This window comes from Nanorana parkeri, unplaced genomic scaffold (assembly GCF_000935625.1).
Source record: "Nanorana parkeri isolate BGI_ZX_2015 unplaced genomic scaffold, ASM93562v1 scaffold1212, whole genome shotgun sequence".
NCBI classification, from domain to species: Eukaryota; Metazoa; Chordata; class Amphibia; order Anura; family Dicroglossidae; genus Nanorana; species Nanorana parkeri.
The window spans coordinates 384,403-409,611 of NW_017307480.1; the positions used below are offsets into that span (position 1 = coordinate 384,403).

Genomic DNA, 25,209 nt, shown 5'->3' on the forward strand with positions numbered 1-25,209 from the left:
GGGTGGCTATCTCGTCGAGGTGGCCAACTCGTCGAGGTGGCCAACTCGTCGAGGTGGCCAACTCGTCGAGGTGGCCAACTCGTCGAGGTGGCCAACTCGTCGAGGTGGCCAACTCGTCGAGATCTCCAACTCGTCGAGATCTCCAACTCGTCGAGATCTCCAACTCGTCGAGATCTCCAACTCGTGACGTCGCATCCGTTGTGGATTTGGACGACATGGCGACAGTGCGCGTGCGCCAGCCGGCCCAGTTTTTTTGCAATCCTCGTTGACTTCTCCACTAGCCGTAGGTGCGCCTGCGCGGCCTCTAAATGGTCATTGAGTTATTCAACTCCCGTCGGTGCTTGTGGCATCGGGCGCCCGCGCAGATTGTACAGCTTGATACTTCTCTTGGGCGGCAGCACAGGCGCATTGACGGGAGTTGGCGGTCTCGACGAGTTGGAGAATTCGATAGGACACCGGTGTCGCCACGACAGAAAGACATTTTTGCTGAAAAAGGCCGTTCTTCTAGACAAGACAATCAAATATTGTTCATGACCATGGGTACCCTGTAACAGTTAGAATTTCGTTCTCTCAGATAAGAAACCAGTAAACATTTCCAACCTGCGCTTTTTCCATTTTTCTCCTCAATGTAGTCAAAAACAAGGCGAAAATTTATCCGTTATCTACTAGAAAATGGGCCGAGTGTTACAAATGTAGCGCTCACCCCCGAAGGAGCCGCTGAATGCCCGGTTCATCTCTAGTCTGTCTAGGGCAGGGGTGCCCATAAGGTCGATCGCGATCTACCAATCGATCGCGTAGCAATCACTGGTAGATCGCGATGTCCCCTCCTCCCGCCCGTGGGGCTTTTCTGGATCCCCGCTGCTCTCCCCATCTCTATGCAGTGGGGATCCGAGAAGTGAAGGAACGCTGCGGAGGACGGAGCCGCTGTCACAGAACTAAGGCGGTGAGGAGAGAGAGAGAGAGACGCTCGGCCAGCTTCTGACAGCCGGCGCCTCTCTATTCCCTCACCACTCGGCCTTAGTTCTGTGACAGCGGCTCCATCCTACCGCAAGTGTTTCTTTCACTTCTCCTCGGATCCCCCGCTGCCTCTGCCCGGGAGAGCAGGGGGGATCCAGAGGAGAAGCTGAGCCCCCGTGTGCGTGGCCCAGTGGCAGAGGATCGGTACATATGAGTGATATGTACCAATCCTCTGTGCAGGACAAACACTGGAGCGATCAGCTGATCACTCCGGTGTTTGTAAATAACTGGGGACAAATAGTACTATGTGTCCCCAGTTATGAATGAAAAGGATGTGATTTAGATCACTTCCTGTTCATTCATAAATTTCTCAATGGGGAGAAGCACTCTGTACAGAGGCTCCTCCCCATTCAGAAACTGGATGATAGTAAAATATTTTGTAAATGAATGGGAAGCCTCTGTGCTTTCCATTCATTCACAACAGAGGCTGCAGAAAAAGAGATTGAGGACTTTGTCCTCAATTTCTTTTTCTATTTTAAAAGGGAAATATCAGGGGGCTGTTTAGACCCCTAATATTTTCCCAAAGCCCCCCCAAGAGTAAAAAAAAAATGTAAATAAAAAAATTAAATAGAATTAACAAGAAATAATAAAAATAAAAAATAAATCTTGGAGGCAGGGCGCTGGGTGACATCACACGTCTGTTGGGGGGGGGCATATTTTCTTGCCTCGGGCGCAAAAGGAGCTGGCTACGGTTATGCTCCCACGGTGCTCTTGCGGCTGCCGGCTGAATGTGTCGGACGCTGCAGATGGAAAGGGGCAGGACACCTCTCCCCATGTGCAACATCGGCCACACGAGGAGGACAGGACGCCGGGACCTCTAGGACACACTGGTATGTAAGATGGCCGACTCCCTGCGTTCAGGGGCAGGAGGGGGTCTGGGGTTGTATTAAAAGTCAAAGGCACCGCAGCCATGCCCCCCACCCACAGTGCGATAGCCGGCACCCGGAACGCAGGCACATTAGTGCCTGCATTCTGGTCCAGTGCGATCTGCAAAAATAGTGCTTGCAGCATTTTTGCGGATCGCACTGGACTGGAACGCAGGCACTAATTTACCTGCGTTCCGGGTGCGGGCTATCGCACTGTGGCGAAGGGCCTGCCTGCGGTGCTATTGATTTTCAATGCACCGCCACGCCCCCTCCCGCCCCTGAATGCAGGTGTTTTTTCGTTGGTAGATCTCATTGAGCTCATCACATGAAAAGTAGATCTTCAGACGAAAAATTGTGGGCATCCCTGCTCTAGGACAGGCCTTCCTAAACTTTCTCCACTCGTGACCCCTTTTTGGCCGAGGAAATTTTTAAGGACCCCAATGTCGGTCGGTGTCTCCACCCCCCGCCCCCCCCCCTAGCGTAAGGTTGGTCGGTGTCTCTCTCCCCCCACTGCTGCTGGGTTAAAGAAAGTTCGGTCAATGTAAAAAAAAAACAAAAAAAAAACCTTCTTGCGCACACGTGCTCAGGAAGGTACCAAGTGCACACGTGCTCAGGAAGGTACCAAGTGCACAGGGGGGGCCGCGACCTTAAAAACTACACTACACTGCAAATGATACATTAAACTGAAATAAAACAATCTAGCTTGGTGCCAAGACCTCCTCGGCCGCCTGGGCCCCCTCACACAAGTACTGGCCATACCCCCCTGATGGCGGTCATGGCCGGGTACTCGGATCGCGACCCCCCTGTTCACTTGCGGGACCCCATATGGGGTCGCGACCCACACTTTAAGAAGCCCTGGTCTAGGGGATGATCTTCAGCTGCCCACCCATTAGCTTCCACCGCCCTTCCTTTAGTGCCCACAGACTGATGTCCATTCCAGTAGTAAAATGCAGAATAACGTTTTATTGAACATCTTTCCTGAGGAGAGAAGATATGGAGGGATTCTAAGCTTCCAGGGGTCACTAACAAGAGCTCCAGACTCACCAGACCTGGTTGGCATATATATCAGTGTAGATCCACTTGGGAGGCAGCGGATGGCGACTTATGTAGCAGATAAGCAGGATGAACACAGATCCTCAACAGGAAAGACACCGGCCATGCTCCTAAAGTCCTCTTAGTTCCAGGATACTTCAAGAGCCAGTATTGGTCCTGAGTCTCTTCCTCTAACAGCAGCACAGGCCTCCTCCATGTTGGAGGCCTTGTGGAAACCTTTCCCTCACACCAGCCCATGCCCATCCTCAGGCCTAGCCTTGGGGGCAGGCTGAACAGCACCCAGCCCTACTCCATGGCTGGTCCCTGTTAGTCTGAGCACATGGCAAACCCCTCCAGTATATGTACCCTATCCCAGCATGCACCACTGGCTGAGAGAAACCCAGTGATCGGCTGCTGTACTGTACATACACTACAGCATCTCTCATTGGCTGTCCCACCATATGACAGAGTCACACTCCGCCCAGGCAATGCCAGACACCTGGAATTAAACCAGATAATTGCCACGATAATTCCAACCAGGCTGACTATAGCACGGGCTACCACTAAATGTCTAGTAGCCACATCACAGAAGTTAATGGGGGGGCTACACAAAGTAACATGTTTCGAATGAAATTCTTCCTATCTTCACCACATGGTGTCATGGTGGACAGACAAGTGAAGGGGTCATCTCTCCAATAGAGCACTCAGACATAGCGGACAGACAAGTGAAGGGGTCATCTCTCCAATAGAGCGCTCAGACATGGCGGACAGACAAGTGACGGGTCATCTCTCCAATAGAGCACTCAGACATGGCGGACAGACAAGTGACGGGTCCTCTCTCCAATAGAGCACTCGGACATGGCGGACAGACAAGTGACGGGTCCTCTCTCCAATAGTAGACGATAACAAAAACAAAAAACAGCGGGCTGTAAACTTTTAGTTTTTGGTTATTTTTGGCTGGAGTCGTGTTTTAATATTGGAGGTATTCAGAATGGCGCTGAGTTTAGAATATCAGGCGGATGTTATTATCTGACGGTGTCTGGGGTAAAGAAATGTATATTTTTTCGCCCTGTTATTATTCTGTTACCCCTCAATTGTCTGTATCCCCCCCAAGAAAGACAGGAAGTCCACTCTTTATAAAGATACAATGATATCAGTCTGCTACATTTACGCTTCAGCCGCCAAGATCTGATCCCCCCGCTGTATAAATCCTTCCCCCTTGTATCATTGCTTGCCTCGGGCCGGCGGCCATTTTACACCGGCTCCATTATAAACCCGGCTGCCCGGACTCTCTGTGTGTCTGTCATTCCCTCTGATATGAAGCTGCCCTGACTTTCTCCGTTGCTCTTTTCCGTTGCGTTTTAGCATGCCATCGCTTTTTGTTTAAAGGAGTCTGGGAATAAGCCTCCTGTGGTAACGTATTGTGCACGCCATCATTTCCACAATTCTAAAAATTGAGATTTTTTAAAAACATTTTTGTTGTATTGAAACATTTTATTGTAACTTTTTTTTTTTTTCCTTTTTCAAGTCAAATCTGAGTTTCTTCCTTTTATACCACTCGGAGCTAAAAATGGTTATCTCTTAACAAATGAGGAATGCTCTAACGGCCTTGTGTGCCGCCAGCTTTTGTTGCAAGACCAAATACAAATTTGCATAATGTGTTACACGATATTTCCTGATGGGAAAATTTGCACAAAAAAAACAACGTGTTTACAGAGTAAATATCTGTACCGGAGCTTTCAGAATATTTTACCTCCATGCTTTATATATAAAGGGACACTCATTACATTTCTGACTCCTGCCCGTGCAGGAAATGGCGCAATACGCGATAGATTCATGTAAGCGCCTGCATGATGTATATGAATTGTAACATGATACTTACACATGCAACACAATGGTATGTAAGGTAAATGATGTCAGCGCAAGCATCCTGCCGCTATGTTATGGTCAGCTACGGGGTGCGGAATGCCCCGACCTGCAGCTGGTTGGGCGGGAGGCCCCAAGTAGATTCTGGGTTCAGGTGAGCACAGGTTCGGACTGGGTTCAGTCCAAGTCTGAGCTCATCAGTAGCCCTATGTGCGGTAAACCTTGCAGTCTAAGTAACTGACTTCCAGACTAGGCCCGACAAGGTGCCGAGTGAGAAATTCCGACTGGAAAATTAAGTGCAAAACATTTGCAACAAATTATTTTTCCTCAGTAAACATAGTTTATAAGGAGTCCTGTCTGCTTATGTTTTAGTGGACCGCATGTAGTCTGTGTCTGCCTGCATTTAGTCAGCATTGGCCTGTGTGTAGATTGCGTCAGCCTGTGTGTAGATTGCGTCAGCCTGTGTGTAGATTGCGTCAGCACACGTTTAGTCAGTGCCGGCTTTACCTATATCCAGCCCATTTTTTCCTGCAGTCAGTTCCCTGCACTTGGCATAAAACAGATTTTGGGTAGAGTTAGACGGCCGTGTGACATCCGAGGATCAAAGAGGAGTATATTTTTATGGAGAAAAATTGAAATCCTGAGCAGGAGTCAGATGAAAGCACACCACGTGACATCATTGTGTCTGTACCAGGGGAGCTGTAGCATTTGTAAGCACTCTCTGGGTGACAGTGGTCACCTGACAGGGAGGGTATACCTGTCCTTATTAAAAGAAAATTGCCTTGAATATAATATGATAAGACAAAGAAAGATCACAATTGTCACTTTGTGCCACCAGTAAACACTCAGGGCCCATTCACAGTTACCATTGCGGTGCATTAATGGCACTCATTAACATGCATTGCATTAGGTCGGCCCATTCAATATGAAAAAAATGTATGAACGGAGGACCGTTTTTTAAACGCGGTATATGCGTTGTGGCGAGCTGCAGTGCATTGCGCTCCACTGTACAATGCGCTGGAGTGCTATTCTCAATGAATGGTATCGCAATGCACCAAATGTAGAACAGGTGCGTCACCATGCCTTGGACCAATGCACACCTGGGAAGGGGCCATCTTTTTTTGGGTAGGGGGGTTACTACATTTTGCTCACCATGATTGCGTTTTGCAGAAAATTCTGAATCTCTTTGTGTACAGCGCTCAGACACGACGTTCGCTGATGTTCTCCAATGTAAATAAACCTCCGACACGTGATAATTATGTTGTCCTCATCTTGTCCTTTGCTCTGTGTGACGGCTCCCCCTGTGACTGACAACTTGTCGTCTGCTTTTCTAATCGGGCCATCTGCTGCCCTACGTACGTTCATTGTACACGGCAAGAAGAGTGAAACGTGTTTTCATGCTGCTGTTGCGTTTAGACACATGAGCCGGGTACACACGGAGCGCATCGGCCTGCTAAATCGACTGAAATTTGGTGACCCTTTTCCCGCAGCAGAAGTTAATCATTGGATCGACTTTTGCCAAAGGAACATGTTGGAAAATCTTCAGCCATTCAGGTTTTCAGACAGTGGCCCGCGGCTGCCGTCAGAGTGCAATGCAAGCAGCGGGAGATGCGTCCTTCCATGCTGTTCAGCGTAGATGGAGGGATCTGTTATATATTTTTTTTTCGTTCAGCCTGCAGCCTTTGAAGCCGGGTATACACGGCAGAAAATATGACCGTGTATACCTGGCTTTAGGGTGGCCATACACTGGTCGACTTGGCTGAAATTTGACCAGTGTGGGGCTCCATGGGACCATGGGGTTTTTCGCTGAATCAAATGAAATTGGATTCATGGGTGACCCTACCACCTGGTTTGACTAAAGTACATTTTTTGATCAACCTTTGATGGAGTCGGGTGGAAAATTGTCGGCCAACCAGTGACTTCACCCAGTCTGCTGCAGTCACTGTCTGGGGATAACCAAGGTCTTCACCTTGGGTGATAGCCAATGTCTTCACCATGAGTGATAGCCAATGTCTTCACCATGAGTGATAGCCAATGTCTTCACCATGAGTGATACCAAATGTCTTCACCATGAGTGATACCGAATCTCTTCACCATGAGTGATACCGAATCTCTTCACCATGAGTGATACCGAATCTCTTCACCATGAGTGATACCGAATGTCTTCACCATGAGTGATACCGAATGTCTTCACCATGAGTGATACCGAATGTCTTCACCATGAGTGATACCGAATGTCTTCACCATGAGTGATACCGAATGTCTTCACCATGAGTGATACCGAATGTCTTCACCATGAGTGATACCGAATGTCTTCACCATGAGTGATACCGAATGTCTTCACCATGAGTGATACCGAATGTCTTCACCATGAGTGATACCGAATGTCTTCACCATGAGTGATACCGAATGTCTTCACCATGAGTGATACCGAATGTCTTCACCATGAGTGATACCGAATGTCTTCACCATGAGTGATACCGAATGTCTTCACCATGAGTGATACCGAATGTCTTCACCATGAGTGATACCGAATGTCTTCACCATGAGTGATACCGAATGTCTTCACCATGAGTGATACCGAATGTCTTCACCATGAGTGATACCGAATGTCTTCACCATGAGTGATACCGAATGTCTTCACCATGAGTGATACCGAATGTCTTCACCATGAGTGATACCGAATGTCTTCACCATGAGTGATACCGAATGTCTTCACCATGAGTGATACCGAATGTCTTCACCATGAGTGATACCGAATGTCTTCACCATGAGTGATACCGAATGTCTTCACCATGAGTGATACCGAATGTCTTCACCATGAGTGATACCGAATCTCTTCACCATGAGTGATACCGAATCTCTTCACCATGAGTGAAGAGTGATACCCAAGGTCTTCGCCATGGGGGATACACGAGGTCTTCGCCGTGGGGGATGGCCGAGGTCTTCGCCGCGGGGGATGGCCGAGGTCTTCGCCGCGGGGGATGGCCGAGGGCTTCGCCGCGGGGGATGGCCGAGGTCTTCGCCGCGGGGGATGGCCGAGGTCTTCACTGTGGGGGAAACCAATGTCTGAAGTTGGCCATGTTGTGCTCCGAAACTCATTTCACAAGACTTTGAGCCTTATTTCATTCATTAGGATGCCGAATGTCTTCACCATGAGTGATACTGAATCTCTTCACCATGAGTGATACCGAATCTCTTCACCATGAGTGATACTGAATCTCTTCACCATGAGTGAAGAGTGATACCCAAGGTCTTCGCCATGGGGGATACACGAGGTCTTCGCCGCGGGGGATGGCCGAGGTCTTCGCCGAATGTCTGAAGTTGGCCATGTTGTGCTCCGAAACTCATTTCACAAGACTTTGAGCCTTATTTCATTCATTAGGATGCTTTAGTAATGGGTTTTTGCTAAATCCACTTTGTGTAAGCAGTCCTCCAATTAAAGCCATCCATGGATTAAGTGATGTTCTTTTTTTCCCCCTACTTTATGTAATGGGTCTTCATTCTACCGGTGTAAAGGGAAGAAAATCAGATTTGCCGAATGTTTATTTCTGTGGATGTCCTATTCAACCCTTTTAAATGCAAAATATTTCAGTTTCTCTGCATCGTTTCATTTCTTTTTTCTTTTTGTATTCCACGGCTTGCTGAATGTATGTGTTGTGCACTCACCCTTGTAGTGGCTGCATGTTCTGTTCACACGCTGGCCTGTGTAGTTTTTGACGAGTGGCACGCAGCGCACACCATGTATGATACGGTAGGAGTAGCGTTAGATCACATTGCGCACCACGCCATAGGTCTATAAGGACGTCTCATCGGTAATTGGTGTCTGTAAAATGCTTGCTAGGGGAGCTGTCGGCGATACCACCGTTGTAGAGCAGTTCATAAATAGTGCATTATGTATTACACGGCCGAAAGCCACGCGGTAGATAGGTGGCAGATGATCGTATTACATTTTTACGCTGCCTCCTGTTTCTCTGCTAGATTCGCTATCGGAAGGACAAGGCCCTGTCTAGGCAGACCCCATGCTTCACCTCAGTGTCTTCCATCAGAGACCTGTCTAATGGGAGCGCACTGGCTGCCACCGTCCACTACTACTGCCCGGGCGAGCTCCGGCTGCAAGGTACGTGTAGATTTCATGTGCGTAAATGATATGTGATCGGAACGCTGCACCCGTGTTGCCAAATACAAGACTGTTAGAGGAAATAGAGAGGGCCCCGTGACCATGTGAAGGCCGGAGCCTGAATGCCATGATACAACAGGCGAGGATCTGTATGTGGCCCCTAATGGAAACCTGTATGATGTACCGGCCTCCATTGCCGACCTCCTCCTAAAAAGGTCTAGATGTGGCGAGTGAAGTTAGAAATCCTGATCTACACACTTGTTTTCCGGGCCAGTAAATGAAACAATTGATGCCGATGGATTATCATGACAGTCGGTCAACTTTCATTTTCACTGCCACCTGCCTGGGTAATGGGTAAATGGTTGTTAGACACCTTACCTGTTGACATCAATTAAAGAAAAATAGTTTAAAGGAGAACTAGGGGCGTCAGGGCTTTTCCCCATAGTTCTCCTAAGGGTCACGGGAGAACACAAACTAGCGTCCTCCCGTCACCCAAAGCTCAGTATATAGGGAGCTACAGCTCACGGTATACTGAGACCGCTGCAGCCGGGACGGATCCCGACAATGCTGTTTGGATCCACCCAGCTGCGTGAGTGACAGCTGGCTCTGCCTATCTAGAGGCAGAGCCAGCTGCGCCCGTTCATTCCGCCAGTCATCGCTGTAGGAGCAGGGAGGGGGGGAATCCCTGCAGGGAGACGTGAGTGACCATCACGGCTCTCTGCAGAGATACCATCGCTCGCTCACTACTCGATCTATGTGTTCGCTCACTTCCCGATCTACTGAGCGGACCTGTGACAGTCTCATTGTCACAGGTCGGCTCAGATTATGAGGCTGAGTGAAAATCACTCGCCTCATAATTCTCCTTTAAAGCCAAATTGAACCCTCCAAATGTCCTCCTTATGTCCATTTCCTAAAGCACCTTGCAGAGTCGGACCCGTGGCTCTCACATACCGACTTTCCTGTAGTCCACTGAACGCTGCTCTAATCAACATAACTCCCTGAGCAAGGGTATTGATTAGAGAATCGTTGGCAGGGAGGGGCTGCGGCGACTCTCCTGGTGCTGCCGGCACAAAGGTTTTTAAACCCTTGATGCAGCACTTAGCTCTCTGCAACAGAGCCGGAGCCAGAGTTCTCGGACAGGCCCCCTGGACACTTCCATAATCAGTACCTCTGCTCAGGGAGTTATGTTGATTAGAGCAGTGTTCGGTGAGGCATGTTGGACCGCAGGAGAGCCGGGCGTGTGAAAGCCCCAGGTCCTGCTATGTTTTTTTTACCCATTGCTTTCAGCACATAGCAGAGTCGGCCCTGCAGCTCTCGCACACCTGGCTATCCCGTGGTCCAACATGCTCCACTGACCACTGCTCTAAACAGCATAACTCCTGGTGCAGAGGTATTTATTAGAGAAGTGTCGGGGGAGGGGGGTGTCAAAGAACTGGAGTGCTGTGACTCTCCTGGTGCTGCCAGCACAATGTTTTTAGTCCCTTGATGCAGCACTTATCTCTCCGCAACAGAGCCAGAGTTTGCAGGCAGGCACCCTGGACACTTCCATAATCAGTACCTCTGCTCAGGGAGGGAGTTTTGTTTATTGGAGCAGTGATCGGTGGGGCATGTTGGACCGCAGGAGAGCCGGGTGTGTGTGAATGCCCCAGGTCCTGCTATTTTTTAATTGCTTTCGGCACGTAGCGGAGTCGGCCCGGCAGCTCTCGGGCACCCGGCTCTCCTGCGGCTCTCGGGCACCCGGCTCTCCTGTGGCTCTCGGGCACCCGGCTCTCCTGCGGCTCTCGGGCACCCAGCTCTCCTGCGGCTCTCGGGCACCCAGCTCTCCTGCGGCTCTCGGGCACCCAGCTCTCCTGCGGCTCTCGGGCACCCAGCTCTCCTGCGGCTCTCGGGCACCCGCCTCTCCTGCCGCTCTCGGGCACCCGCCTCTCCTGCCGCTCTCAGGCACTCCAGCCAGCCCACACAGGGTCTGCTCTTTGTTCAGTTTTGGGGAGCCATGCTGGAATGAATAATGACATAACAGTCTGTTTTCTGATTGGCTAATTCATTAAAAACTCCTCCTAAGAGCCAGCCCACTGCTTGCATCAGGGCTGATGGCTCTTGAGAGGAGTCCTAAGGCAGGGTGCTGTGATGGTTTCAGGAAGCTATGTACAGCACCCTGCCAGCCCCTCCAACAGCGATAGAATAAGATCTGCAATGAAAACAGGTTTTATTTAAAAATTGTGTTAGCATGATGAGGTAAGGGGGGGGGGATGAGAAACCAGGAAAGGCAAAATATAAGCAGATTAGACTTCAGCTTTAACGAAGTTACTTTATTTATTGTCCAGAGTTGCTTTGTAATTGGTAACAGGGATCAGCGCAGCTGCTACCATTATGACGATCTCTGTTTCCTGCAGATGTCTGTCTGAAGGATACTATGTCTGTCGCCGACAGTCTGTACAACCTGCAGCTCATCCTAGATTTCTATGCCCAGCATCTACCTCCATCTTGTCCTCTGTCCCTGGAAGACTTGCTCTACGTGCCCACGACTCTGCGGGTGAGTATCGGAAGACATCCTGTGTACACAGCTTTTGGGGTCTTGCCATAAACTATCCTCTCATATGTTAATGTATATGTGGTCTTCTCTCTTCTGGTCATCAGGTGAATCTTGTGTCACTCTTGGCGGATCTGTATTACTGCTTTGAAGTCACCAAACCAGAGTTTGTACAGCCTAAAGGTATGCGATTCTGACCTTCCAAGACCTAATGCTCTCTGGCTCCCTCATCACCTCCAGGACTTCTCCAGAGCGCCTCCCATCTTCTGTAACGCCCCACCACAACCTGTCCAGCTACCTCCAACTCTGTCCAGCTATCTCCTACCCTGTCCAGCTATCTCCTACCCTGTCCAGCTATCTCCTACCCTGTCCAGCTATCGGCAATCCCTGAACACTCATCTCTTCCTATCCCGCCTCAACCTAACCACTGAACCTTTTGCTTTCTCCATCAGCTCATCTCAGCACAGTTATTCCCTTTTGTGTCACTTGCCCCTCCCTTTTTAGATTGTAAGCTCTCAGGATCAGGGCCCTCCTAACCCTTGTGTCATGCATTGTATTGCAACTGTACTGTCCCCCTTTATAATGCAAAGCGATGTGCAAACTGTTGGCGCTATATAAACCCCATATAATATAGTAATTCTGCGGATTATCTATATATTATTAAGCGCAGACCCCGCCCGTATTTTAAATAGAAGCCATATTGTCACACACACACGATTGGGTGGACCAAACATTCATGTTTATAGGCCGACATGTTGTGGCAGAAGCAGTCTTTATTTGGTCTTTATCATTGTGCAGCACTAGTCGGCAAGAAGCAGAGCCGCCTTATGTAATATGTGGCTGCACCCTTATATACATATATAATTACAAGTAATACAAAGTAACTATGAAAGTGTAATGCTCATTCATAATATTTGCTTGCCGTCCGCCCGCCCGCCCATTGTAAATAAACAGACCGACGGATACCTCTTCCCGGCGGGTGGACGTGTATGTACGTCACTTTTCTTTTTCCTGCTCGAGCAGTTGTAAACAGCCGATACCGGCTGTTCCATACAAGCGTTTGGGGGGGGCTCTGCAGCCACCCTATCACTTGTATGGTGCTAAACAGAGTGCGCCTCCCACTGCTGCTGGTTATCCCTGGCTCCGCTGTCGCCCATGCGGGTCCGACACAGCGGCTGCTCACACAATAAACGGAGGAGAGATCCGCATTCTCCTGCTTGCTGATCCCTCCTCCGATCTCTGAAGGCAGAAGCGATGTGTATTACATAACTTCCACCTTCAGCTGTCGTTTCTCTGGCTGCTATAGCCAGAGAAGAAGCTGGGGAAGCAGATCTCTGCTTCACCAGCTTCTTTGGGGGTCGACGGGCGTCTTCGAGACCCCTGATGTCGCCATAAAGAGGACCTGTCATTGTACATTTGCTATCACATAGAGGGCTTGTTTTAATTATGGTAGTTTTTTTTGCGACTTTGCAGGCCCATGCAATGTTAAGGCTTGACATGTTTGGTGTCTTTTCACCCAAAAATCTGGGTAATAATAAAAGTTTCATAATATAACGTAGGGAAAAAAGTTTTCTTTACAAAATTCTTAGTACTTTTTTTTCAATTATATAGTAAAAAATAACTGCCCCCCCGTGGTGGTTAAATACCACCAAAAGAAAGCTCTGTGTGTCCCCAAAAACTGATATAAATTGTATGTGAGTACAGCGTTGTATGACGGAATAAGTCCCGCAGCGCTGAATACTGAAAAAGGGCCGGGACAGCAAGGGGGTTTAACACCCGGGGCCTCAAGTAGTTAAAGCTCAGCTCAATGATTCTGCCTACTTCGCTTTGATAGACCCCTCTCCGTTAAACTGCTGTGAAATGTTTTAAATTGACACTTTACTTTTGGATTAAATGATGGTTTTAATCCCGGTTATGTCATCACTTCCTTAGGAAAAATGTTATGTTCCCCCGGCGCTGGGGGGAGGAGGACATATGGTGACACCACATGTCACATCCACAGGGGAACATAAGCCCTACATTTCCCATAATTCAATGGAAATGCCCAACGTGGTGGGCGTGTATGTGGGTGGAGTTTTTCATTACATGTACACGCCCACATACTGTAGCTAGCTGCACACCGCTGTCGGTGGATGTGGACGGCTCGCGACTGGAGCTTGCCGATTGTACCTGCCCACAGAAGCATGAGCAATCACTAGGAGCAAACGCAACCAGGAGCCATTTCTCCGTAGGGACTATACAGCAGCTCCCGGTCCCTCAAACGGCTAGACTGCATGAAAAGCAATACGTTTTTTTGGTTTTTTTCGAAGCCCGTGGACGTGCATCAAAACAAACTTCCCCCTGTGAACAAAAAAAGTGAACCGTGAAATCACAGCACACAAAAACGTGCACAAGGGTGCTTGGTCCTTCAATAAAGAAGGGACCTAGATTCCCGACCCCCCGGGGCACAAGGCTCCTGACAGGGGTTGAGACTGTTGGTCCACCAACCCGAAGGCTGGTGGACCCGGATCTTTTGGGGACCTGCCGAAACAGGTACCTCACAGTACTAGGCAGGGGGCTCTCCCGAAGAGAGGAATAAGCGATCCAGCACACGGGCGCTCACCCCCTTATACCGTAAATGCCAAAGTATACCCACCACCAGGGAGCTTAGGGTGCATCATAAAGTTTCACATGAAAGTCAATGGCTGTACCCAGTTGTTGGCAGGTATATGCCCACACTACATAAACTTGCACATGGACATATAACCTTGGGCGCACACGGAGGTTTTATGTTGCACAGGATTACATTGTGCCGGTGTATACCTGCCAGCAACCACGTACAGCCATTTTATGTGAGGCTTTACACTGCACCTGCACCTCCCTGGTGGTGAGCATACGCCGGCATTTACAGGGGCGGGCACCCGTGTACAAGAGCCCTTAATGTGCAGTAATACAGACTAAAATTGGGATGCTTTACATGTTTAATTGTCTTTTAATGTTTCATTGTCTGAATTATTTGTCTTTTTAGATCTGCAGTCGAGCATCGACAGCACCACACCCACACCTACCAGTGCGCACAGCGGAGGGTATGTTATTACAATCAGTGGCAACAAGCGTCTAACAATTGTCTTTGGAAAACGGAATTTATTCACCAGAAATCTATAGATTTATTCATTGGTTCCTGAATTGCGGGACGTGGCGAGCTAATTGCTCAGCGGGTTGTTGGCTGATATGCAGCGTATATACGAGGCCATTTATTCAATCTATAAGTGAACCTGTCCCCAGAGGACCAGCGGGATTTGGAAGCTATACTAGAAGGCCTTCAACAGTTCTTTGTCAGTCGAGCATTAAATCTTGTTAACAGATCTTGTGGGCCATAGATTTTGCACCAGCCACAATAAAATTGCATTGATCCTGCCACTTCCTGTGCCAGCATGCCTTAGAGCCTTTGTTCTCAACCCCCTGTTCAGCGGGTCGCGCGCATGCCTTCCACTTTTCCAGGCGAAAGGCTCCTCAGCCTCCCACAAGCTCAGCACTGTCAGTTGTCGCTCCAAGCAGCCATTCATAATATGCTGCCCGGTGCCGAGTGTCAGCTTGGGGTGGGGTGGGATGGGCTGGGGGGTATGGCCGCAAGGGAGCTCCATCCATACTTGCATTGCTTACAGCTACCTCACATGTCCTATAGAGGTGCCTGGACCGGAGTGACGTCACATTCTAGCTCCCGGCACCTCTACAAGGGCGCACAGGGGAGCTGTACAATGCACATATGGATAGAGCTCAGTCACAGCACAGCAGCCCACACTGCACCCCCGGCTGAGGATCCACTTCAGTTGTGGGTAGGGAGACTGGTAGGGAGCTTATGAAAAAGTGTGTACTTAGGGCAGCAAGACATCTAAATACAACCATGCGTGTGTAATCGGTTATATTGTACCTAAACACTAACCATATTTAACTGAAACAAACAGGGTTATTCACTAAAGGGTGAAGAGTTTGGAGGAGGCCGGAGAAGTGAACAATCTAGGACAACATCGCTGATCTGGAAAACTTCTCCAATTCAGCTCACTTTCCAGTTCAGCGATGTTGTCCTAGATTGTTCACTCCTCCGGCCTTCTCTAAACTCTTCACTCTTTAGTGAATAACCCTGAAAGTGTGCTCACCTGCAATGTATCTGTGACTGGTGATGGAGATTATGGAGCCGTGCACCTGGAGAAGAACCCTTGAATGATTGTTTTAAGTGGTGAATGTTCCCTTCTTTATATCCCCTCAGAAATGCATTTGATGCTGAGCACATATGTTGGATTTGATGCTGAGCACATATGTTGGATTTGATGCTGAGTACAAAATGTAAATACATTTGCAATAATTATAAGTAGCGATGCACCGATATATCGGCCACCGAAACATAATACCGAAAGTGCCATTTTCCTGCCGATACAACGGCGCATCCTTGCTTTCTCTCCTCCCCGCTGGGCGCTGCTCTGTGTCCCAGAGGGAAGGAGAGAAACTGTGACGGGCCAAACGAGCGCTGTGAGTGGCCGGCGTCTCTCCTCCCACACCGCTCAGCCTCCTATCACAGCCCGGCAGAGCGATGTGTGGGCGGAGACAGGCCACGCTGTCACAGGAGGCTGAGCTCTCCTCTCTGCACCGCTCGCTCAGCCTCCTGTGACAGCTGTCAGGATGGAGAGCAGGTACAAGCAGTCAGTGATCGCTGAGTGTATTGTACATAATTGAGGACAGTATGGTTACTATATCCCCAATTATGAATAAATGGGAAGTGATCTACATCCCCTCCTGTCCATTCATAGTTGTGGTTATAGTAAACACACTCTGTCCTCATGTTATCAATGATCAGGAACACTCAGTATAGAGGATTCCTGCTTCATTTATAACTCTGGGACTCTGTGTCCCCAATCTTTTTTTCTATTTTAAAAGGGAAATATCAGGGGTCTGTTTAGACCCCTGATAGTTCCCCAAAAGCCCCTAAAAGTAAAGTAAAAAAATACAAATATTTAATTAAAAATGAATTAATAAATATTTTAAAAAATACAAAGTTTAACAAAATTAAATATAAAAAAATTTGAAAAAATTAAAATGAAAAACATCTTCAGTTTCGGCCTGACCAATTTTTTTTTATTTCGGTTTCCGTTTCGGTGCACCTCAAATTATAAGTTTATCTTCTATTTTTTCCCCAGGGGTTCTCCTGTCTTTAACTTCCGACCCGGAACCACAGGTGAGAGTCTGACTTACCACCACAATAAAAGTTTTAAGGGCTGACTTGAATCTCCATCGTAGAATATCGCTATATTGACTTGAACATTTTAAACCCTAAGTTACCTTCTTTTATGGTAGGATCTCTTCCTCACTCTTCATCAATGTCTCATATGGAAGGATTTGGAAAGTCCTGGGCGAAAAATCCTTTAAGGTAGGTGTAGAAGCTCTTCAATGAAAGTGCTCCGAGAACAATATACATTTTTTCACTACTTGTAATATCATGATTTTTTTTTTCCCCCTCCAGCTCACCGCTGTCCCAAGCTGTTTCCTTCAGCATACCATTTGGCCTTGACAGTGATGTCGACATTGTAATGGGGAACCCTGTGAACATTCTTCGTTCTGTCAGCTCGGATAGCCTTACAGCTCCGGTGTACACTCCCTCTTCCCCAAAATCTCCCAGATGCATTACTCGAGCCAGCTACACCCCTCCTGAGGATGCAGCTGAATTTCCAATGCAACCACGCACCTTTAAAAAGGTACCATTGACTGGAAAGTTCACCCCAGACCTGCAGGTTCAGGAGAAACCAGGTGGTGGACAAGGGACGCAAGCAGAATTGCCCACCATTGAAGAAGCACTGCAGATCATCCACAGTTCCGAGACTCGGCTGCACCCAGAGGGAGCACCAGATGGTTTTTACCTTCACTCACCAGAAGAGTCAAAGCCATCCAAAGTAGAGGATGATATGGTACCGGATCTAGGTGTGTACAGGACACATGATACTTCTAGAAGACTGTCTAGAGATGATGACTCTGTGCTAAGAGACAATAGCCTGGACTCTGATCTGGATGAGAATAAGGCAACCCAAGAGTCCAGTCGCAGCTCTCTTAGCTCACAGGCGGATTCCTCGGCTGGATCCGGTACAAAGATGACAAGTTTCGCTGAACGCAAGAAGAAACTTGATGCCAAAGTTAGCTCGGATGCTTTCCCATCTACTACTGCACCCAATACGACCACATGGGCCCAAAAGGCAGAGGAGTCTCCTGTGAAGAGCCCAGCTTTAAACTCTGAGATGAACCAGCTTGGTGCCAGGCTTGAAGAGAAAAGAAGGGCCATCGAAGCCCAGAAAAAGCGAATTGAAGCAATCTTTGCAAAGCATCGACAGCGTCTTGGGACGAGTGCCTTCCTTCAGTTGAAAAATAAAGAAGGGGAGGATGATGGTGACGAGGATGATCTGAAATTGTCACCGGATGAGGGCCTTCCTAAAGAGTTAGAGGAAAGACGGATTAAACAAAATGATGAGGAAAATAATCATGGGACGATGAATGACGGTTCTGTAAAACCACGGGGAGAAAAACAAGTCAGCTTTTCTCCTGAGGTGACAAAAGCTGGACTAGACAACAACCTCGGAGACTATAATAAAGCAGTAGCAAAATTAAATACAGCACTATCATCTCTACAGACCGACATGAAAAGACTGTCTGATCAGCAGGATAAGTTCATGAAGAAAGAGAGCAAAGCTTGGGTTATCCCAGCTCCAAAGTCCTCTCCTCCACCCCATCGACCCAGGTCTTCACCTCCTACTAGACTTACAAGGGAGTTCCAAACTCCCCGTTCCTCATCTGCATCTCCTTCTCAGTCACCTTCACGAATAACTCCTAAGTCCCCCCAACCCAATACCAGGAGGTCTCTGCAACCTGTGCCTGTAACGCCCAAAATTCCCAAAAATAACAGGCCAGTAGAGCTTAAGCTTCCGCCTCTCAACAGAGTCCTGACTCCACCCCAAAATGTGGACACCATACCTCATTTGCGCAAGTTCTCTCCTAGCAAAGTTACAGTCCAGACAAGATCCTCTCTACATTTTACACATAATATGAGTGGAGAAGATGAAAATGAAGAGACCCTGCCATCTAATGAAGTCCATGGAAACAACTTGCGCCCGGTAGCCTCGGTGGTTCCTCAGAGTAGTGGTGTCGGGCCACTGGCTGGGGAGGAAAGGGAAGGGAAGAGGAGCAGTTTGATTGAGATCCCGTTGTCTGATCTGCAACCGACAGAAGACTCAGATTCAGAAGGAATGGACTCACTAGACGCAACTCTGGCAGAGGACGGTGCAGCACAGAGAGGACTCGGATTCTTCTTTAAGGTAAGGCCATTCAGTAAGCTGTGTTTTCTGCAATATGGGGTAAGGATCAGCAGTAGAGGTGCACCGAAATGGAAATTTTACTTTACTTTTAGGGGCTTCGGGGAAATATTGGGGGTCTAAACAGACCCCTGATATTTCCCTTTTAAAATAGAAAAAGAGATTGAGAACACAGAGTCCTCAGAGACACACAGAGTCCTCAGTCTCTTATTCTGCAGCCCCTGTTATAAATGAACAAGAATCCTCTGTACTGAGTGTTCCTGTTCATTGAAATCATGAGAACATTGTGTGTATTACTATAACCACAATCATGAATGAACAGGAAGTGATGTAGATCACTTCCCATTCATTCATAATTGAGGATATAGTACACATTCCATGTTCTTAATTATGTACAAACACTCAGCGATCACTGACTGCTTGCACTCCGCTCTCCTTCCTGACAGCTGTCACAGGAGGCTGAGCGAGCGGTGCAGGGAGGAGAGCTCAGCCTCCTGTGACAGCGCGGCCTGTCTCCTCCCCCACACCGCTGCCAAAGGAGGCTGAGCAAAATCTTTGCTCTCTTCACTCTCGTTTTCTTTTGCAACATAATCTTGGCAGCCTGATGCAAACATGTTGTGATCTTTGAGGATCTTTGAGAATGAATTACTTCACAGTACATGCAGCTAGAGAGGTCAGAAAGGGCTTGTTTTAAAGCTCCTTTGCTTCATAATAAGAATGTGTGAATACGTTATTGGGCAAAGGTTCACTTAACGGTCCTGCTCACTTTTTATATGCAGTCTTTCTGTTCCCTGTTAGCAAGGGTACTTCCAAGTGTACAGTTATCTCTTACCTAACCTTCAGAGAGAATAGAATAGGCTGTTGAGCAGTGGTAGGCCAACTCTGGCCCCCCCAGCTATGGTGAAACTACATATCCCATAATGCATCTGCCTCCTTGAGTCATGTCTGTGGCTGTCAGAGTCTTGCAATGCCACAACTCTCCCCCTCAGTGTCCTTGCGTGTCACTAATCTATTAACTGACATATCCGTCTGGATGTCACAACAATACGCTCCTTCCTCATCAATGAAACCACAAAGCTGCTCATCCACTCGTTATATCTCGTCTTGACTATTGCAACTCCCTCCTCATTAGGATTTGTAGTTGCAAGGCCAGAGATTGCCTACTCCTGGTCTGGAGGCATCTCTGCTACAATACTGTAAAAGGTAACCCTTAGGCCCCATTCACACTGAGCGACATGAAAGTCGCATGACTTTGAGCGATATTGCGCGATGAGCGATATTGAGCGATGTGTCGCGCGACTTTTTCCTATTGGGCTGTATGCAATCAGGAGCAATATCGCTCGAAATCGCTCTAAAAAAGGGTCATGTAGGAGCGACAAGCTACCAGCGACGAGCTACAAGCGATATTGAGCGACGAGATGTGAACAGCTCCATTGAAATGTATTGGTGAAGCTACATAGAGCGATATCGCTGCAAAAATCGCGCGATAAATCGCTCGGTGTGAACGTGGCCTTACAGTCTTCACTATACTACTGGTTTCTAAGTGGGGGGTTTTTTTGTTTTAATATCGTGGCATTGCTATAGCGTCACTCAAAGCCATTGCCTTTTATAGTAATCTAGCCACAGGTCCACTTTAAATCTGAAAGCAGTAAAATAACATTAGAGAAATGATATCCTGTGCCCTTTGCTTTTTAAAATATTAAATCCCATTAGCATTTTCCTACACGGATACTGTTTGGACGTTTGACATCCATTATATATGTTCTATATGGTGATGGAGGGAATTTGGAGAGTTGTAAATGTAGGTGTATTGCATTTTTGTATCCTCAGGGTGAGGCGAGGACAGAGGTGGAGATGTCTCAGAGGAGGGCGGCCTTGCTGGAGAAGCAGCAGAAGAGGATGGAAGAAGTCAAAAGACGGAAACAGTGGCAAGATGAGGAAAAAGAGAAAAAAGAGGAGGCCAAGTATGTGCCAACTGGTCAACATAAATGTCATTTTTAGACATAGTGTAGGAAAAGGAATCACCAGCACTCAGTCGAATAATCCAACATGTCCATTTATTGGACATAGACGTCACACAATCACAAGAGCCAACGTTTCGAACCATGCAGGGTCTCTTCATCAGGGCATAAAGAGTCTTTACTCAGTCTTCACTCGGGGCATAAGTCCTGAGTCTTTACTTTACTTTACTCAGTCCTGAGTCTTTACTTTATGAGTCTTTATGCCCTGATGAAGAGACCATGCGTGGTCTCGAAACGTTGGCTCTTGTGATTGTGTGACGTCTATGTCCAATAAATGGACATGTTGGATTATTCGACTGAGTGCTGGTGATTCCTCTTCCTACATTGTGTCTGCACGGTGCCATCCGTGTTCATCACTACAAGCACCATTGTCTACATAGGCCTGGATTGCTGCAAGGTGTGCGGAGGATTTCCCCTTCTATCCAATCTTTAGGCATAGGACTCCCTTTTTAAGACTGCTCTTTGATGTCTTTTGGTACTTCAAAAGCTGGAACTGACTTCCATCTTCTTGTTCCAATAAAAACTCTGGAGTTTCCAGCTGGAGTAAAGTCTAGATACTCTTTCTGGACATTGGAGTAATATTCTTCAGTATATACAATTTGGGTGGATCATATGGCCTGTGTATTATTATTATTACCGGTATTTATATAGCGCCGACAATTTACGCAGCACTTTACATAGTTGCACATTCACATCAGTCCCTGCCCTCAAGGAGCTTACAGTCTAAGGTCCCTATCTCACATGCATCCATAGAAGGGCCAACTTAGAGAGGAGCCAATTAACCTAACAACATGTCTTTGGAGTGTGGGAGGAAACCGGAGTACCCAAAGGGAAGCCACGCAAGCACAGGGAGAACATGCAAACTCCTTACAGATGGTTTTTGGCTTTCCTCTGGGTACTCCGGTTTCCTCCCACACTCCAAAGACATGCTGGTAGGTTAGTTGGCTCCTCTCTAAGTTGGCCCTCTATGTATGCATGTAAGATAGTATTATGCTGCTCCTCTCAGCAAGTACTTTAAAGCCTTAGTTCTCAACTGGTGGGTCGTGACCCTGTGTTCAGTGGGTCGGCGCTTGCCTTTCACTATTTTAGGTGAGAGGCTCCTTAGCGGTCAGTTCTCGAGCCAAGCAGCCATTCAAAATATGCTTCCCAGCACTGTGTCAGCTTTAGGTGAGGTGGGCCTGGGGTATGGCCGCGAGGGAGCTGCATCCATACGTGCATTGATTTATAGCTCCCTCACAAGTCCTATAGAGGTGCCTGGACTGGAGTGATGTCACATTCTGGCTCCTGGCACCTGTACAGGGCATGCAAGAGAGCTGTACCAGCAGCTCACACTGGACCCCAGGCTGAGGATCCACTCCAGTTCTCAGTGTTTTTGAGGGCCCGTTCACACTTGTACAGTGTACTAAACTGCGCCACGCAATCGCACCTACCGTGCATTCTGGTGTGGGAGGTGTGTTGCGTTGCCATTCACTTGAATGGTGCCCCAAACGCACCTCCCTCCGCGCAATACCCTAATGCTGTGCATTCCATTGCAGTGCGACTTGGGTCACGACTTAATGGCCAAGGACAAATGTGGGTCCTGAGGTTACACAGGTTGAGAACCACTGCTCTAAAGCATGATCATTTCAATTTACTTTTGTAGACCGCAGGAGGAACAGCAACAGTCGCCGCAGCAGCAGCAGCAACAACAACAGCAGAAGCAGCGTAAGGATGAAGAGTCCATTCACCGTCGCGGTGACTTCACAAAGCTGGAGTATCAGCGTCGGCACCAGCTGAAGATCATGGAAGACCTGGACAAGGTTCTTCGGCAGAAACCCATGACAGTCCGGGCTGTTAAGAAGCCTCGACCCAAGACAGTCTTCAACGATGACTCGATGATCGCCCGAAGCCCTGTCAGAGGATTGCTGGGTAATAATCTGAGCTTATGGAAGAGATGAATGCCACTCATAGAAGTTTTTAGAAGTTTGGCTTTTGCTGGATTGATGAAGAATGGTCATTATTTGTGGTCTGTTTTCAGGTTCCAAGCTGAGTAAAGTTTATTCTCAGTCCACCATGTCCCTCTCCACGGTGGGGACTGAAAATGGCATTGGATCAATGAGAAGGTCTCCCAGATCTCCAAGGTAAAGTTCTACCTCTGTAGACAACATGTAGGGGGGTGAATAGCACCAAAGACCAAGCGGTCTCTTGAGATTTGTCTTTCCGAACGCATCTTTGCTTAGCATCTTGAGATACGTTTCTGGAGCCTACCTGCTGAGTAGTTCAGTAACCCCCGTATGTCCCCTTATGTCTGTTATGGGGATCATGGAATACCCTTTCTGCTGCCTTTCAGACACATAAATCCTGATGTAAAAAATGCCAGTACTAAGAGCAGTTTATTAGAGGTACCAATTAGGGATGCACGGATACCGGATTTTCGGTATAGAGTACGAGTACTGACTCTTTGCTACCAGTGCTTCCGCTGGCATTGAGCCGGCTTCCTGGGCAATCTGTTTGCCGGAGAAGCTGGCTCCATGTTGCCTTACCGGCTTGATTGTGCTTGGCCAAAAGACCAGTCTGCCCAGCTAATCAGCATTGAGCCGTCTTCCCAGCCAATCAGCATCGATCCAGCTTCCCAGGCAATTAGCATGGAGCCGGCTTCCCAGCCAATCAGGAAGCCAGGTCATTACTCGCCGCCCAGCTTCCTGATCGCACAGGAAGCTGGCTCCATGTTCCCCCTACTGAACTGCCGGCCAGAGAAAATCTTCCTCTGACCAGAAGATCCGGTATCGGAGCATTTGGGCGAATACGAGTACTCAACCCAAATACCCGGTATTGGGGCTGCTATGGGGCCTGGAGGTGGAAGGGGTACCCCATTAGGTTTCTGAGGGAAATTAAACATAGAATATGTTATTAAAGTACTGTGTCATTAAAGGAGAACTATGAGGCGAGTGATTTTCACTCAACCTGATAGCTCGAGCCGCCGTGTGACAATGAAACTGTCACGTCGGCTGTATAGATCGAGAAGTGAGCAAACACATACCGTCACTCGCTCACTTCTCGATCATGTCCATGCAAAGAGCCGTGACGGTTACTCACAGCTCCCTGCAGGGATTCCCTCCCCGCTCCGATCCTCCAGCGCTGACTGGCGGAACGGACGGGGGAGGGTTCCGGGTACAGCTGGCTCTGCCTCTAGATAGGCAGAGCCAGCTGTCAGTCACGCAGCTGGGTGGATCCAGACAGTAATGTCAGGATCCGTCCCGGCTGCGGCGGTCTCCGTATACCGCGAGCTGTAGCTCGCTATATACTGAGCTTTGGGTGACGGGAGGACGCTAGTTTGTGTCCTCCCGTTACCCTTAGGAGAACTATGGTGAAAAACACTTACCCCATAGTTCTCCTTTAAGGGTTGGAGTGGTTGCATTGATGACAACTCTAATACCCTGTAAAGCCTACAGAGATGACTTCAGAGGAGTCTTTGGAATCTCGGCCTCATTACTCACAGTTCAGAGAGAGCTCATCAGGGGGGCCCCCCATCACATTTTTGCTATGGGGCCCCGTGATCTGTAGTTACAGCCCTGTAGTTGACCACTGCTGGATTAGAACCTCTGTCGGACAGTTATTGCTCTTTGTTCCCATGTCCCAGTGAGCACCCAGGTAGTGAAGGGAAATCTCCCCAACAGGCCCACAGACCAGGCTGACAGAGTTTCTAACATTTCCCAAATCTGTCTAAAGAAAGAAAGACTTGTGCTGGAGTTCCATTCAAACACTCCGGTCTCGGTGTACCCGGTCTCGGTGTACCCGGTCTCGGTGTACCCGGTCTCGGTGTACCCGGTCTCGGTGTAGGTTTCCCAGATCTCGTCACACAGTCAGAGCTGAAATAAAAGTAGTTCTGCTAATGGGTGCAGTGTTGGTGGTCCTTGTATGCCCGGGAGGTCATACACTAATAAATGACCACTTGCTCTCTTTCTCCCTCACAGAGCGGTCTCTCCCTCTGGTCTCATGTCCCCCAGCCGGGGTCTCTTCTCTCAGAATGGAGATAAGGATTGGGAGACTGGATCCACAGCATCATCGCCGGCCTCCATCCCAGAGTACACCGGTAAGCGACCGGCTCTTCTCCCGTCATAGTGATTTGTACATTATTTCTTTGCACGAGCCTCTGTGTCATTCATTCTGAGAACGGATTTTTGCATTGATGGTTTTTTTTAATCATTGGGGTCAGTGGCGGACCTAGGGAACAAAGGGCCCTGGTGCAAGATTTGTTCTTGGGCCCACCCACTCAGAAGCCCATTGGACCATCTCCCCCTGCTCAGAAGCCTGTCGGACCATCCTAACCATCCCCCACCCACTCAGAAGCCTGTTGGACCATTATTGCCGGCTCCTCACCATCTCCTCTGCCAGAGCTATAGCCTGTCGTTATCAGCGCACTGCCATCATCCCAACTGAGAAGCGGATC

At 48.4% G+C, this 25,209-nt stretch overlaps 1 protein-coding gene across 1 annotated transcript in view; it reads left to right on the plus strand.

The window, feature by feature from the left end:
• CAMSAP3 (calmodulin regulated spectrin associated protein family member 3) overlaps positions 1–25,209 on the plus strand; it is a 99,566-nt gene that overhangs the window by 70,030 nt on the left and 4,327 nt on the right. Inside the window, exons 9-20 of the mRNA XM_018568575.1 lie at positions 4,281–4,328; positions 8,763–8,901; positions 11,295–11,434; positions 11,539–11,614; positions 14,439–14,496; positions 16,603–16,640; positions 16,760–16,832; positions 16,926–18,762; positions 20,590–20,727; positions 22,457–22,688; positions 22,798–22,900; positions 24,734–24,852. Of these exons, the coding sequence (XP_018424077.1) occupies positions 4,281–4,328; positions 8,763–8,901; positions 11,295–11,434; positions 11,539–11,614; positions 14,439–14,496; positions 16,603–16,640; positions 16,760–16,832; positions 16,926–18,762; positions 20,590–20,727; positions 22,457–22,688; positions 22,798–22,900; positions 24,734–24,852 (3,001 nt within the window). The remainder of the gene's footprint in view (positions 1–4,280; positions 4,329–8,762; positions 8,902–11,294; positions 11,435–11,538; positions 11,615–14,438; positions 14,497–16,602; positions 16,641–16,759; positions 16,833–16,925; positions 18,763–20,589; positions 20,728–22,456; positions 22,689–22,797; positions 22,901–24,733; positions 24,853–25,209) is intronic.